The sequence below is a fragment of the Micromys minutus genome (assembly GCF_963924665.1).
Source record: "Micromys minutus genome assembly, chromosome: 23".
NCBI lineage: Eukaryota > Metazoa > Chordata > Mammalia > Rodentia > Muridae > Micromys > Micromys minutus.
In genome coordinates, this window is record NC_137958.1 from 12625225 (window position 1) to 12639919 (window position 14695).

At 39.2% G+C, this 14695-nt stretch overlaps 1 protein-coding gene across 1 annotated transcript in view; it reads left to right on the forward strand.

Moving 5' to 3' along the window:
- RELN (reelin) overlaps positions 1-14695 on the forward strand; it is a gene marked incomplete at its 5' end in the record, with an annotated part of 413261 nt that overhangs the window by 191083 nt on the left and 207483 nt on the right. The window contains 2 exons of the mRNA XM_080936108.1: positions 4431-4527; positions 10929-10980. Coding sequence (XP_080792234.1) covers positions 4431-4527; positions 10929-10980 — 149 coding nt within the window. The remainder of the gene's footprint in view (positions 1-4430; positions 4528-10928; positions 10981-14695) is intronic.

Here is a 14695-nt window from a genome sequence, read left to right on the forward strand (position 1 = left end):
AGAGAAGGTCTAGACCTGACCACCCAGAGGGATAGGCAGGCTGGGTTTATTAAAAGAAATCACATTGACAAACGCAATCAGATTGTGAGAAATCAAACAAAGGACATTTAAAAGCATTGGCAGGAAACCCACTGATTTATCCCATCAATCCTTGGGAAGCCTTTGTTCCTCCAGGCAGCAACCCTGTGAATGATAGCTGGTACTTGGAAGTGTCTAAACAAGCTAGCATGCCTTTAATATAGATGTATATGTAATCCTGACTATATGAACAGGAGGGTCTGGAAGAGTTGTTGAGCCACATGGGAAAGAGCTCTACCTCTTGGCTTGCATCCTCTTCCCCATGCTTATTTTATTATCAGCCATTATTCTACAAAGTAGAGTTGATCCTCCAAAGATACTTCACACCTCTTTTCTAATCATTGGTTCACACTTCATACCTCCTTTCTAATCACTGGTTCACACTTCACACCTCTTTTCTAATCACTGGTTCACACTTAACACCTCTTTTTTAATCACTGGTTCACGCTTCATACCTCTTTTCTAATCACTGATTCTCTAAATCCGGGCTGTTAGGCTCTCTGCATCAGCATTGCCTTTAAACAGTATACTGAAATGCAGATTCTGCCCCATACCTGCTCAACCAAAATCATAGAGGAGGCCTGAAATGCATACTTTGTTCAAATACTGTTTTCCTTATATATGATTGAGTGGGAACTCCTGGTGAACACATCGAGCTGAAGTAGTTACTATAGAAATTCAAATAGCCAACTTTAGATTCATATCAATAATCATATTTTTAGTGAAGTGTTTCTAGAGCAGTGGTTTTCAACCTATGGGTCCCAATCCCCTTTGAGGGTTAAATAACCCTTTCATAAGGGTTGCCTAAGACCATTGAAAATATGAAACATTTATAATTAATAACAGTAACAAAATTAGAGTTATGAGGTATCAATAAAAACAATTTTATGGTTGGGGGGGTCACCACACCATGAGAACTGTATTAAAGGGTCACAGAATTAGAAAGGTTAAGAACCACTGTCCTAGAGGCTGGTAGTAGATAGCTCAGAGTCCTGCATGGCCATGTAGAAAGAACAGTGTTGATATGATTTTCTACCCTTGGAACACAGCCAGCATGGCATGGACCTCTACAAGTATTGGCAATTGCGAGGCTTAAGGCATGTTTGTATACTTTACTTCATGTTCCTCCTTAGAGTAAGTGTCCTCTCAGCCAAGTTTAATGACTCCATGATAATCAGAGATAGCACAAGTCTGAGAGGTAAGGGTGTGTTTAATGTCCTTAGAAAAAAAGAAACATGTATGACCTTCAGGACAGCCCTTAAGGCTGTGGGAAAGAACCCTGAAAACATGAGTTCAGAAATGTATACTTTCTCAACTATGTAAAATATAAGGATGCAATATTAATTATATGAAGGTTTTCACAGATCCAAAAGAACATGGGCATCTGCACTATGAACCACCTTGTCAGAAACATATTAAGGAAAGAGATAAAGAGATTTTGGTAGTGGTCATCACAGGGCAAGTTTTTACCTCATCAAGTTTATTGTTAGTGCTTATAAAGGCAAGCAGATTTCTGACTTCAAGGACAGCCTGGGATAGAGTGAATTTAGGTCCAGGCATGGTAAAAATGGTAATATCAGGACAGGATCCTACCTAGCTAAGTTTGTTGTTTGTGCTTACAAAGGTAGGCAGATCTCTAATTCATTTGTCATGTCTTTAAAAAATTGTACTTGCTGTCTTTTTCTAAGAATCAAGAGGCGAAGTTCATAAAATGTTAATCCACGGGATAATCATAAAGGAACCTGGGTAATCAGTTGAATTGATATGTAAAGAAAAGAGTGGGCTTTGGTTTGCAGAAGATGAACTAGCAGAAGGCAATAGCAGTTCTCTTTTAGAATTTTCACTAGCAGAAGTTGTGCTGTCTGGAGAAATTTGGAGAGATAACACAGCTCTTTTAGAATTTATTTTTCTAGCAGTTTTTCTGACTTTGGATGAAAAACCCATGAGCTATCCAGAAAACTTGTAGAATTTTTATTTTCTAGAATGAGAGAACAGTATCTAGCAGAGAGCTGTCCTGAACAAGGAACTGTATCAAGCAGAGAGCGGTCTCAAGCAAGCTACAAAGCCAAGAGCTATCTACAGAGTGCTGTATAAGGAGCCCTCTAGAGCAGACTATAATGCTATATGGTTTTAACCCATCATTTGTCTCTGAGTCTTCAGGAGCCCTCTCCAAGCTGAGGCTGGTCCTTGGAAGATAGCCATTATGAGTTTTAAATATTCTTTTTTTTTTGTTTGTTTTTGTTTTCTGTCAAGTTTGATGTTTGATGTTTCTCTCAAGCTATTTCATAATGATAATTTTAATTAATCCTCATCTATCACAGATATAAGAAGCCTATTAATTCCTTAGCAATGAAAAAACATCCCAATATAGTTTTTTAAAATTATATATATATATATATATATATATATATATATATATATATATAGATGTTTTGTCTGGAGTATTATGTCCATTCATATGAGTGTTCCAAAAGAGAGCATCAGATCTCCTGGGACTGGAGTTACAGGTGATTGTGAGCTACTGTGTGGGTGTTTTTAACTGCTGAGTCATCTCTTCAGCCCTACCCAAAAAACATTTCTATGTTACCTCTTTATGCTTCTTTTATACTCCATTTTTTAAATTAAAAAACAATAGATATTAATTTATATCACATACTCTGTATCATGGAGAAAGTAATCATAACCAGTTTTGTACCAGCCAAAAAGGGTAGAAATTCATGAGAAATTAATAGTTGTAATAATGCTATTAATAATAATAATAAGGTAATAACTCATGTATAGTATGTGCCAGACAGGATTGTGAGGGGTTTTCTTAGGACTTCAGACCTTGAGAATAATTCTGCTTATAAAGTTGAAGTATATTTAATAATTTATTCAACCAGTATTTATGAATACTGCACATAGTAAATAAACATGCAAAAATGAATACAAATTTGGTTCTTTGCACTTCCAAAGCTGCTGTGTTTCTTCTAACGTCAAGTACAGTTTATTACAGTCTTGTATCGCAGTAATCAAGAAATGATTCCAGCTTCCTGCCAAGATTTATGATACAGTGAACTACACCATGAATCCTTATTAGAAATTCTCTTCTGTTTCTTTGAAAAAAAATTAAAGAAAATTGGCATCTCTGACCTTGTAGCGTGGGCATAGGTTAGAAGGCTAGGATTGCTGCCATTTGCCCTAGATGGGAAAGTGAGAAAGATGGTACTTAGATCCCTCTGCCAAGTTTATCCTCACTGTGCTTCTGCCTCTCGCCCTCAGGGGCCATGTGATCTCTCCTCACACTTTGTCTTCCTGTCTCTAAGGGAGTCGCTGCCCCCTCTCTGAAAGCATAAACAATAGAGAGGGATAACACAGTGATCTGCCAAAGGGCACAGTGCCCTTTCCACAGCATTTGGCACCTGGAATGTGAAGGTCTTTGAAAATATTCTTTCTGCAGCAAATAAAGCCCTCATGTGGCTTGAGATCCAGACAGGGAAAATAAAGATCTTTCCTCCTACACCTTAGATGTGTGCTGATTGCAGGAGAAGATGGTTCAGTGGAGAGCATTCTAATGATACTGAACATACCCAAAGCCCAATCCAGAGTAGGCATACCTCCAGCTTCTTCTACACAGACATGAAAAAATCCCCTTTGATCCTGTTTTAACCACCTCAGTTTACAGTGATGAAATGAAAACAGAGGATTCAATTCCACTTAAGGTTAACATGGGTTAGTATCCAAAATTTACTTGTATTAAGAATCTCTGCTTATTCCTTAGTTAGATATAGACTACACCTGGTTGCATTATTTTTAACATAGTGGAATGTGAACATGTAAGTTTGCCTGAGAATAGTTACTTGCATTTTTTATACTAACCATAATGCATACTATTTGTGAGACACATTTCCATTATAGAGATGTAAACTTTTAGTTCATTAGGTAAAAGGATATTACTTTGTTCATCTTTAACCCTTGAAACTGTTCTTGTTCTTGTCCACTGTGTAACTATTGGTAATACCATATCCTGTTACTAAGGCCTGTTACAGGAATGCTTCTGTACAGTTTCTAGACAGTGTCTCATTTGCTTGTCAAAATGGCCATTCAAGATTTCAGTCAATATGCTACCCTCCTTTTACTCATGAGGAAACTGGAACATTGGGAGGGTTAAGAAATTTCCCACCACCACACGTGCCTGAAAGAAGTAAGGTTTACACTGAAGCCTTCTAGATTTGTGCCTTCTGGTTCTTGTCAGGATCCAGTGCACCGTGAGTGTCGTGGCAGTACCATTAATTGAAGAACTAACTATGGGAGCAAGAACCAACGTGGACTGCTTAGTCCTGAGACTGAGCGTGTGTTCTGTGTTCCTGCAGGGTTGAATGTAGCAACTGTGAGACTGGAGAACAGTGTGGCACCATCATGCATGGTAATGCTGTCACCTTCTGTGAGCCATATGGTCCTCGAGAGTTGGTAAGTATAGGCTACCCCAGTACATTGTTTTATAATGGTGTTTACTGTTGATTCTTTTATCCTTTAGGAGCTTAGATGAAAGTCTGAAATATTATCTGCACTGTGTTGATATCTCAGAGCTGGGAGAGGTAGTAAGCTCAGTGTTAAACCGGAAGCATTGGGGAGTCTTACAAAATGTGAATTATCACTGTGATTAGCTGGATTAAAATACACATATGATTATATATCATATGCATAATACATGTCACCTTTGAACGAATTGTGACCTTTCGAGTTTTTTTTTTGAACCACAGGCTTTATCTTGCCCATATTCAACTTTATTGTTTTTCCTTTTTTTATTGGAATTTTTTACATTTACATTTCAGATGTTATCTCTTTCCCACAATTCTACCCCACCCCCTCTCATTTCCTCCATTAATGTGCTCCCTCTCCCAACTACCCTCTCCCACCTCAGCACCTTGGAAGCGTTTCCCTACACTGGGAAAATGTGTGTTCACTGGACTAAAGTCCTCTTCTCCCATTGATGCCAGACAATGCTATTCTCTGCTGCATATGCACCTGGGGCCATGGGTCTCTCCGTGCGAACTCATTGGTTGGTGTTTTAGTCCCTGGGAGCTGTGATGGGTTTGGTTAGTTGATCATTTTGTTCTTCCCATGGGGTTACAGACTCTTTCAGCTCCTTCAGTCCTTTCTCTAGCTCCTTCATTGGGGTCCCTAAGTTCAGTCCGATGGTTAGCTGCAAGCATCCTCCTCTGTATCAGTATGGCTCTGGAAGAGCCTCTGAGGAGGCATCCATATCAGGTTCTTACCAGTAAGCACTACTTGGCATCAGCAATAATGCTGGGGTTTATTGGGCTCATATGGGATGTATCCCCAGGCAAGGCAGTCTTTGGAAGATCTTTTCTCCAATCCCTGCTCCTCTATTTGTCCCTTTATTTCCTCCCATGAACGTTTTGTTCTTCCTTCTAAGAAAGACTGGGGAATCCACTTTCTGGCCATCCTTTCTTTTTGAGTTTCACAAGTTCTGTGGATGGTTTTCTGCGTATTTCAATATAGGCCTTGATCTCATTATGACTATTTTCTCTCTGCAAGTCAAGAGTTTCTTATGACACTACTTTACAACTTCACTTCCTAACAATAGATGAACCTTGATGGGTTTTTTTTTTTTTTCTCTCTAAATAATGTACTGATAACTGAGCTTGTTTTAAGTGTAATTCATGCTGATTGAATCTGGAGTGGTTACTCTCCTTTAATTTAGGGCCTTAGCCATTGCTTGAGAAGGTAAGGTCTGGAAGTAATAGACGCATTGAGCATTCTCCATTAAAAACAGTCAACCGCTAACCACCAGGCTGCGGCTGATGAGCCGTTGCTGCTTTGACTTGGTCCTCCTTTCTGACATGAGGACAGCATTCATTTCACATCCCTGAAAGGGATTAGAAGCTTTATTCCAGGAGGTCCTGACTCAGTTGCTCTGCCTCCAGCACACACTGTGCTCCCTAGTGCCAGGCCCTTTGCTGCCCACAGCCACCTCTGCGGGGCTTGTGTTTCTACTTCTTTGTCACACATTGTCTTTCAGAGTCACTAACTTTTAAGAGTTGCTAAAAGATTGGCTTCTATAGTAAAGAAGCAACCCCTCTATGAGCAATTCGAAGAAGATTATTTATTAAAATGTGGAAGCCAATTAACTTTGCAACATGTTCTTTATTCTGCTTGAGTACTCTTTTTGAGATAATGGGTATATTTAGCCTAGTAAGGATATGCAGTTCAGAACATTGATGAATTGAGTTTTCAATTGAAACTAGATCACAAACAGAATTAATTACATGCAAATTAAAATAATAGGTGCTTATAATTCAAGTCTCACAAGGTGTTATAATACCTGCAGACAAATATGACACTGGTAGTGAAATTCTTTCTGGAAAAAAAATTGCTAGTATTCTTTAAATAATATACCATGATTGAATTAATTACCTGTAATCCTTAAAATAAAATTAATTTTACCATAGTTAATTGAGCTGAGAATTGCTGACTATTTTAGAAAGTGTTCCATTCAGTAATATTCCTGAATATTATTCTGAATAATATTGGCAATGAGAAATAAAAGTATCTTATAAAGCCAGAATTTGTATTTCTGTAAATTTTGAAGTTAAGTAAAAACTGAAATATCTATTTTATTTCATCAACATAAAATGTTTCTGTAGCTCAGTATGTTTATTATTAGATTTGATATCCAAGTTGGTTGGTTTTTGAGTTGTTATGTGAGATTAATCTTTATTCACATAGTAATCAATAATCTCAGGATGGGGCAGAGAATTGGTGAGTTTGATGCCAGCCTGGGTTACAAACATAGCAAGTCCCTGTCTCAAAATGTATAAATAAAGCTAACCTAAGATATGAGTGGGCAGTTGTATATTCCCATTATAAGTATTTCTCCAAAATGAATGTGTTTTGCAGAGCCAAAGAGGTAGGTTGGTTGGCTTGCTTGCTTTGGATTTTTGAGAGGGAGTTATTCTGCATAGTCCTGGCAGTCCTGGATTCATTTTTGTAGGCCAGGTTGGTCTCGAACTCAGAGAGCAGCCTGCCTCTGCCTCCTGAGTGCTGGGATTAAAGGCATGAGCCACCATGCCTGGCTATGATAGTTTAGCAATAAGAACTATTTAATTTTTAGTAAGTTTTGTATTGCATTACTCTCCTAGAGGCCAAAGAACTCATAGTGTCCAAGTTGTGTTCATAGAAAGCAGTCCAGTCAAATGAAAAGTGTGGATTCAGTCGTTAGTTAATATATTTGCAGAAATTCAGATGCTGTCATGGAACTTCAACATGGAAGCCAGTCTGTGCTGTTGTGTTCAAGGACTGATGAAGCCAGCCCCAAATCAGGGCTTGTTAAGCAACAGACCTGCTTTGTTATCGTGATCCAGTTTCTATGGGTTACTAAAAGGAGGAACCTCAAGCCGAGAGTCTCAGATCATGAGGGCTTTCTCTTTCAATCTGTAAGTCCAAGCCTGCAGGTCTGGATCTGAGAGTTTTCAGGCCTAGCTCAGGCCTCTCTCATGAACAATAAAAACACACGAGACAGGGGAAACAGGGAAAGCGTTTGATTCAATGACAAGGGCACAGGCAAGGTGTCCAGTGCTCTAAGGATTGCTGGCACTTGTTCCAGGACCCTGCAGGAGAAGATTATGGCAGGGAGTAGCTAACAGTCTTAGTTGGGATGTCCTCTGGTCACCATAATCTCAGGTCTGGTGTGCGGGTCCGACTGGCACCGAGGGAGCTGAAATGTCTTCCCGGAGCCATTTTGATCCTGTTATGTTTGCCTGCAAAGCTCCTTGCTTCTGATACTTAAGAATATGGAGAAGAGAAATTTTTAAAATACACACAAAAAACAAAAAAACAAAAAACAAGCCAAAGGAGCAAAATTAAGTTAGTTGGGACAGGGTGGGACCTCCTTCATGGGGCTGAAAGGAGAGAACAAAAGACAACATAACGGACCTGCAGTTAAGCCTGCATCCTTCAGACTTGGGTTGGTGTGCCGTGCCATCGCACAGATGCATTATGGGAGCATCTGTGTTCACCCATCACATAGGTCCGTGGTGCCCTCAGACATGTTGTTATTTTCGTCTCCAGACTTTAGGTAGTCAAGCTTCATTGCTTTGCTAGTGTCCAGTGAAGATAAAGAGAAATACGTTCTCAGAACTGTGAGTTGTGCTCCTGTCTTTGCAAAGCAGTGCTCTAGGATGAGACACAGGCCCTCACACGCTAGGCAAGCTCTCAGACACCAAGCTGTGTCCCCTTCCTGCTGTTTCTTTGTAAAAAGAGTTTTTCTCATAGAGTTGAGGATTTGGTTTTGTTACAGTGGTAAGTTGGACCAAAACACTAACATTCAGTGAAAATTCGCTAGGGTGGAAGACATAATACAGGGTCCATAGCAAGTTAGCCTGGTTTATTTAAATTGCCAATTGTGTTTGCTGCAGTTTAAAACTTGGTTGTTTAAGAGCACTGAGATATGGTGAGGAAAAAAAAGACTTCAAAATTACAAAACTATCAAAAACCTGCTTGAACTCGGGAGTAATAATTTATAAAACCTAATTACACACATAGACGAGTAGATCTTGCATCTTCTTTCTGGTGTGTTCATCTTCCCTATTCTTTTTTTGTGTACTGTAGTGCTTGTGTATGCATACATACATGTAAGTGCACAACCCCATGTGTGTACGTGTGTGTGTGTGTGTGTGTGTGTGTGTGTGTGTGTGTGTGTGTCTGTGTGGAGGTCAGAGGTCACATTTAGCTCTGCTTCCATTGTTCTTCACGTTATGCTTTGAGTTCAGGTCTCTCACTGATCTGAAACTCACCGTTCCCATCTAATGAGCAGACTGGTAAGCCCTAGGGATCTACCTGTCTCTGCCCAGCCCTATGGGCATCCTCTGCCCAGCCCTATGGGCATCCCTTGATGCCCACACTTTTAGATGGGTTTGCACAGCAAACACGTTGTTAACCTCACCGCCAAGGCCCTCCTCCTACTTTTTGAGGCCAATAGTTGTACTAACGTGAGTGGGTGCAGTAATGAGATGAGCTTCAGATGTCACAGGAGTCCTCGGCATGCCATCTGAAGGGACAAGTGTAGAACCAGTGAGTAGCCAGAAGCTACAGTTACGGTCACCTTGGTTACCCTTGAAACTTAGCAGTGTTTCCTGCAGTAACTTGCTACTCAGTAGCAGGGGTCACAGCTGTGTGACTTGATGTGACAGCTGACACAACGTCAATTATTACATCAGCAGGGGACAGGAGGGGGCGGGGCTCTCTGGACACCCGCAGGCCTGATAACCACGGTGCTTTTATCTTGTGTAACACCACTTTTTCAAAGGATCCGCTTTCAGAACTGTTTTATGATTCATCTGGGAATCTAGTCAGTTACAAAAACGCATTCAACAAATGTGGATCTAAAAGACCAGTTCTCCGTTGGTTGTGGATACCTTTAGCTTTCAATATGAAATTATCCAAGGGGAAATCCATGAGGGCAGAGAGTTAAACTTACTTTAAAAGCTATTGGGGGAAAGCAGATTTCTTTTCAAAGTATTTTATTGTTCATTTTTCTCCGTGTTTCTGGGGAAGGAAGAAGACAGGAAGCAGAGGTCTGGGCATGGTGGGTAGACACAGACTGAAGATAGCTAGAATTCTTTGTCAGTCCATACCAGTCATTTATGTCTGGTATAAAGTAGCAGCTCGTACTGACTCTGCAGCGGGAGGGCTTATGAAATGTCCCAGGCCATCCCCTCTTACCCTGGCTGTCTCTCCACTGGATTTTACGCTCACAGGTTGCTTAAAGGTGTCAGATCAGAAAGGGCCAGAAATAAGACTGCATGCTATGCTGTGTGCTAAGCATACATCATGGAGAGGCTGTTTCCAGCAGTGAGGTCTTGTGAGGCTTCCAGACCTCAGTCTATGGGGCTCAGGAGCCCAGCTAAATGAGAACTTAACTTTCATCTCATTAGGGAGGTGTGCCTACTCCAAATAATAAATAACTTTACAAACATTTTATCCATGTCATTTCTCCTTCCAAAGTGAAGAATTTATCAATGACACTTAATGACACTGAGATTTAACAGAAGTGTGGCAGAGGCTCCTTCCAGACCCTTATTCATGATGTCTCTCCCTCTCCCTCCTCATTCTCCATTCCCCCTCTTCCATCACACTCCTTCTTCCTCTTCTCTCCCTCTCTCATTTTAAGAAATGTTCATAGGTTTTATAATTCAATTACAAAACTGTATAGTTATTATCATGATCAGTTTTGGAATATTTTTATTACTCCCAAAGATTATGACATTGAAAATAGCTGGTTTTATTTACTTAAAAAAATACTCTTTCTGGTTATATGCATTTGTTTTGTGCATATGGTGGTAGGGTATGGAGATACCACAGCATGGGTATAAAATCGAAAGACAACTTGCTAGAGTAAATTCTCTCCTTGCATTAGCTGAGGCCTAAGCTTGGATTCAGGTTCAGGTTCCCAAGTGTCCTTAACCCGAGACATATCAGATCAGTGCCCATCCATTTGCTTTTACAGATGATCTTTTTCTAAGTCATTGACTCTGAACTCCATGTCTTTGTTTGGTTGCCTTTTTATGAGATTCTCTTTGGCTCTTAGACTGGTAATAAGGCAGAGGGGGGTGAAGGGCTGTGTGTAGTTCTATCAAAAGCCTTTGCAAGATGACCTGTAGAATTGTTTCTGTGGCACTCTGGGTTCACTGTATAAGCTTAAATTGGGGTATCACAAGTTTGCTCCCCACAGGGGAGTAAGCTCTGGCATAGGGCTGAGAATGACTGAATGGCTGAGAAAGTGCAGCCACTCTGGGTGACTCTGCCTCTTGTCTTTCTGGTCTGATTCTTGCTTGTTCTCTCTCTAGACCACCACATGCCTGAACACAACAACAGCATCTGTCCTCCAGTTTTCCATTGGTAAGTGTCTCCTAGCAACTGTAGAAATGTAACTTAGAAGTGTCTCTTTAGTTAGAGTGTACATCTGTGACTGGTGCTTTTAGAAATGGGAAAGGTAAAGTCTTTGTAGCAAACGATTTAAAAGGTGAAGCTAAACATTTTAAGATGCTATTCTTTGTTCATGTTCATTACCAGTGGTGATTGGTATTAAGTTCTACTTTCTTCTTTATCATGTAGATTTTACCCTTCGTGACTGGCAGCATTATCTTTACCCCTGAGCCAACTTGCCATTCCTGAAATATTTTTAATAAATGGTTTACATATAGATTTTGAATACATTGAGTTACCCTGTTGTGGCAGAAATACCCTATAGTTATGTTTGCTCAGTTTAAGATAGAAATGTGTCCCAATTTCCTAAGCTCTGACTGGTAGTAGAAGATAATTATTAGTGGCTAAAAGAAACTAATTAAGATTTTATGTTTGACATAAATAATCTCTGTTTAATTTTGATATAGCTAATGAAACATCACTATATCTGAAAAATATTTTTTCCAAGGGTTTTAGATTGACTTTTATGTTTCTATTCAAATATCCAACAACAATATGTCTTTTAATAAAATATTCAATACCAATATTCCTTTTAATAAAATATCCAATAACAATATGCCTTTTAATGAAATGGTAGCAGTTTTGCTATCTGTTCTATTCTTTTTTAATTTTCATAAATATGTATATATATATATATGCATGTATGTATGTATGAATCAATAAATAACTAACTTGTATAAATTTCCAAAGTGAATATTCTACAGAAAGAAAGACCTGTCCTCTAACTGAGATCTAGGTTTATCTAAGAACTGAGGTTTCTAGCATATGGTAGTCACATCCTGGCCCTCCACCGTCTGCACTCGGAGAGCAGCCATTGGTAGAAATGTCATCTCCCTGAGCAGCTCCTGTTCTACGGCGCCTGTCACTGTCTACAGTGGAGCCCACTGAGGAGGACTATACCACAGAGGGTTTCTGGTCACGTGCTTGTTAATCTTTCCTTAGCAAGCCTCATTTAAGCTGTGTAGAGGCATAAGCTTGTGTAGGTGTGCAAACTTGTGTAGGTGTGCAAGCTTGTGTAGAGGCATAATCTTGAGTAGGTGTGCAAGCTTGTTTAGATGTGCAAGCTTGTGTAGAGGCATGAGCTTGTGTAGCTGTGTGAGCTTGTGTAGGTGTGCAGGCTTGTGTAGGAGTGTAACATTGTGTTGGTGTGTAACGTTGTGCAGGTGTAGGAAACTGCCCAGTTATGGTTTAGATTGCTTCTTCTATTAACAGTATGGCAGAATTTTATGCACAAACCACAAGTACATATTTACTGAAAAACACTTGCTAGTGTAATGAGAAAAGGTGAGTGTTGAGTGACTTTCTCAGTCTGTCAGCACAGCCATACTAATTGTGTTTCATAACCAGGATGAAACAGGGTTCTTTTTGTGATTATAATTTGACACGAACCATTTTTTAAAACTATAGATTAACAGGAACCTTCATGACTGTTAACCAGAATTAATGTGTTCTATTTATTAAACCACTGAAAATTCAAAATAAAGAGGAATAATGGTTTCTAGTTTATCTGTATTAGGAGTATCCGTTTGCTAGAAATAAATATTAATTTAGATATTATATTTAGGCAATGAAGGACCACAGAAGAATTCATAATTCCAGTAGATTTTCACCTTATTCAAGGGAGAAGAGATCTAGCATCCATGAAATTATTTTTTAATACGGAAAGGAAAAAGTTTATTTTTTCTAAATAACAAATGTGCTGTAGGTTTCCTATCTCCTTCCCTTTTCAGCCAGACCAATCGCAGTCTGAGTTCGGTAGAGCTGGTACAAAGGGACCAATCAGGGAGTGTTTGGGAGTGGGCTAAGATAACTGGGGCTGAACTCCTTGAATTAGGCCTAACGTCTGACGTAGCACAGACTTTGATTTTCCTACACGTGTGCAGACCAGCTTCCACAACTTAGAGCACAGGTTTGAATTGTGGGTTTTACATTAAATGACGAGAAGCGTATGTAACAGAATGGAGGAGAAATGGGTCAGGGAAGAAAGAGAGAGATGAAGACCAGTGTTTATAACCTACAAAGTACCTCCGTAAAATCTTTCTGGGTGATGGTTTAACATAAAAAATGTAATGTAGTGTAGCACTGGCAGTGAACCAGTGTAGTTGGAGAAATTGTTGTCTGTTGCTTAGAAATTTAATTGGGATGTTTGTTTACTACGTCTTGAGACTAGAAGGTTTGTGGTGTGAAAAGAGTTAAAACAATGTAGTAATCAATCATTAGCTACCTGTGTTCAATATAAAAGTTAGAGTTGAAACAGTTTACAGAACTGGCTTTATGTATCTCTTGATTATTCATTCACGTGAATGTTTGTGAGGTAGAGGGCACTGGTACCCTCTGCTGACACAGATGGTATGAGGGGCACTTCTAAGCATGCACACAAGTCATCAATGTGTCATAAATGTGTAGGTTCCACACTTTACACATTTGTAGTAATAAAACATCAAACTAGTGACTTCCATGTAATAAGCATTTTTTTCTATACTCAGTTTAAAAGTCATGCAGAATCAGTAACATTTATATTTATTTATATATTTTGGAATTCCCTAAATCTATACTATTAATGTGCTTATAGTCAGTGTACGTGACACTGTTTGGGAAGCCATATGGCACAGTCAGTGCCCATTGTATGTAATCATCCAGATGACATATAGGTAATTTCTAAGGAAATGTATCATTATTTACAAGCTCAGTGATGAATTATATTCATAATTAGAATTTTCTGTATTTCCCTTATAAGCATTTTCAGGTATCTTACAAATATAATTGAAAGGATCCGCAAGCACCTCAGGGATCTGTATACAGAAATTACTTAATTACTAAGGCATGTTTTTAAGTTCCTTCAAATATGTGTAATGTGCATAAATATTATATGCATACTGAAATGGTATATGAATAGTATTCCTGTGTTTACATGCATATGACTATATACTCAAACTTTTTTTTTAAGATTTATTTATTTAATGTATATGAGTACCTTGTATCTGTCTTCGGATACACCAGAAGAGGGTATCAGATCTCAGTACAGATGGTTGTGAGCCACAATGTGGTTGCTGGGATTTGAACTCAGGACCTCTGGAAGAGCAATCAGGGCTCTTAACCACTGAGCCACCTCTCCAGCTCATACTCAAACTTTCTTAAATAAAAAGGTTTTAATATTAACAGTGTTCTGAAAGCCTGGTTTTACAGGCTAAAATGTATCAGGTGATCAATAGCTAGGCTATTTTTAGAAGTGTGCTGAGATATTCTACAAACTTGTCATTTTTCCACTTCTGTGAAAGATCTTGCTTCCATTGTGATGCTGAGGTATCAATCTACTTTGCTTCTCACTTGAGTCCTCAGGTTTAACTTGTAGAATTTAGGTTTCCAGCCTTAGGGGCCTTTACCCATTCCCTGTAGATTTCTTCTGAGGTGGGAGAGAGGTTTGAGCAGATGCCCCTAGAAATCTTACAGATTTCTTGAAGCTGTTTCTCCAACAGAATTTTCCTTCCAAAGGAAATACTGGTGGGTCTCCATACTGGCCATTCATTTAACAGACTTACTGGACACTTGATCTTCATTGTCTTGAACTAACTTTAGCTATCATACAAGAAAAAGCAAGATGTTTTTACAACAGTCAACTGGGGCAGTA